This window comes from Loa loa (assembly GCF_000183805.2).
Source record: "Loa loa unplaced genomic scaffold supercont3.1326, whole genome shotgun sequence".
NCBI classification, from domain to species: domain Eukaryota; kingdom Metazoa; phylum Nematoda; class Chromadorea; order Rhabditida; family Onchocercidae; genus Loa; species Loa loa.
Genome location: NW_018109506.1, coordinates 1 through 2,205, shown reverse-complemented (window position 1 = coordinate 2,205; position 2,205 = coordinate 1). Strand labels below are relative to the sequence as shown.

The 2,205-nt window shown below is 28.2% G+C and overlaps 1 protein-coding gene across 1 annotated transcript; it reads right to left on the bottom strand.

The window, feature by feature from the left end:
* Nucleotides 1–17: 17 nt before the first annotated feature.
* Nucleotides 18–170, bottom strand: LOAG_19080 (hypothetical protein; the record flags this gene model as incomplete). The annotated part of the gene is made up of 1 exon (XM_020451736.1): nucleotides 18–170. One exon carries the CDS (start codon nucleotides 168–170, stop codon nucleotides 18–20), a length of 153 nt encoding a protein of 50 aa, XP_020304461.1.
* Between the last annotated feature and the right edge of the window lie 2,035 nt (nucleotides 171–2,205).

Below are 2,205 nucleotides of genomic sequence, written 5' to 3'. Positions count from 1 at the left end.
AGTAGTAGTAGTAGTAGTTAGTAGTAGTAGTAGTAGTAGTTAGTAGTTGTTGTTGTTGTTGTTGTTGTTGTTGTTGTTGTTGTTGTTGTTGTTGTAATAGTAGTAATAGTGACAGTAGTATTGGCAATCGCCGAAAAAAAATTTTCGGAAATTTTTTTTCTTATATCCATCAGTACTTGATAGTTTTTAAAAAAGTAAAAAGTTTCATCATCTCAAAAAAAAGGTGTTTTCGAGAATTTGTTGTAACATTTGTCATGCGGATTTTTCTAACAACCAATATTTTAAATCAATTAAAAGATATAGGAACCCGAAGTTTTTAGAAACTTTTTAACATCTGCTATGATGGTTTTACATCGAAATACAATTAAAATTTTCAATTGTTATTGTTAACATTAAAACATAGCGCTGAATTTAAAAGGGAAAAGACGAGAAGGGGGAAAATGTGTTTAATTTATTAAATTAAATAAAGTTTAAGTTATCAAATGAAGTTTAAGTGCCGTCCTTTTCTCCCATATAACAAAATTATCATATGGATTAATATTAGCAGGTTGCAATACATTTGTTATCACTGGTAGTTCCAAAAGACAATGATTAAATTAGTGATTAATGAACAACAGCATTTTTTTTAATAATTAACAAAATCTTGTTAGAAGAAATATTGTTGAATTTTGACAAGTAATCGCTGAAAAACATTGTTAGTATTTGCAACAGAATGAACATGTAATCTCTTTAATATTACTATTATGTTTAATAATAGAACCAGTGAGGAATTTTTCGCAAGAAATTGCATTAAAAGTATTGTTTTTTCTTTTTCGTTTTATTTTCATTATTACTGAACTAATCAAGTAAATAAGATTTCAACGATAACAAAGTTTTCATAAATATTGGCGAAATTTGATTCATGCGACATATTCACTGTTATCTGGTTACAAAATTGTCAGTATCACATTTCGTAGTAGAAGAAAGCAATTCAATACTTTCATATAATTAATGCTAACTCTGTCTCAATTTAATAAAAAGATTTGTAAGTTTATGAGTGAAGGAGAAAATAAGCAAAAATTTGATTTCATTATCTTCAAAATGCTGAAAAAGACATGAAAAGATTTACAAATCCTTCTTGACGCTCCGAAATATTTTGTCCTCTTGGGAAATCAGAAAAATAAGCTTTACTTCAGGAAGAAGCGCTTTCTTCAAATTGGCACATTTTGAAATTTATGATGTCTTAAACACTTTCGCACAAAACGAATAGTTTTAAACACTTCCAACAACTCCCAGTGAAACATTTCACGTGTAACCCAAATTTATTTTTTAAATGACAAAAACTATCTGATTAAATTCAACGGGTTTAAGCTGTTGCAATTGTGAAAGTTTTCGGTACTGTGTTCAATTTATCGACGTAATGTGACAAACCGAAATGAAAGTATCGAATATAATTTACGATGCAATTGGGATTTGATCATTTAAAATAGGTATTTACAACAATATACCAGTGTTAAATATCTGTTATTTTTCATTTTTATATAGAATGAAATGCTTATAATTTTCCTTGTATTTCATGCCCATCTTTTCCCGTGTTTTCCCAGCTATCTCATTGTATCGCCAATTCTTCTCTTTAATTAAACATCCATGCTTTATCATATTTTATCACTTCCGCTTGAATAATTTTGGAAAAAAAAATGGAGAAAGAAAGCCAATAATGCAAATTTTAAATTTCAAATTTAAATGTCCAAAGTCCATGCGAACAAATTATAGATATTGCATCATCATGCAATTTGACTGTTCAACTCTAAAACAACAACAACAACAAACAGCAAACTTGCCATAATGATTATAATCATAATAATTCATCCGCGATATTCGGTTATAGCGAAGAACATTGTGTGAGTGCATTGGTGAACAATGATAATTTAGCGGATACCGTTGATACAATTTCAGCAAACTGATCAAAAATTCAAAAATTTTTTAATCAATTAGTCATTATAACATGAAACCAATAATCAAAACTGTTATCAATCATAGCATGGAATGACATGATTGATAATAGTGCTGATTCCATGCTCATTCATAATATATCATAATTCTCATTTATCATTATCAAGATGATACCTTGACTACATAATAATTTAACTGGGGAATTAATTGATTTAAACACACATGCTCATTCAAATCATTAACGGTTCTTTATCACCATTTCTATTTCTTTAT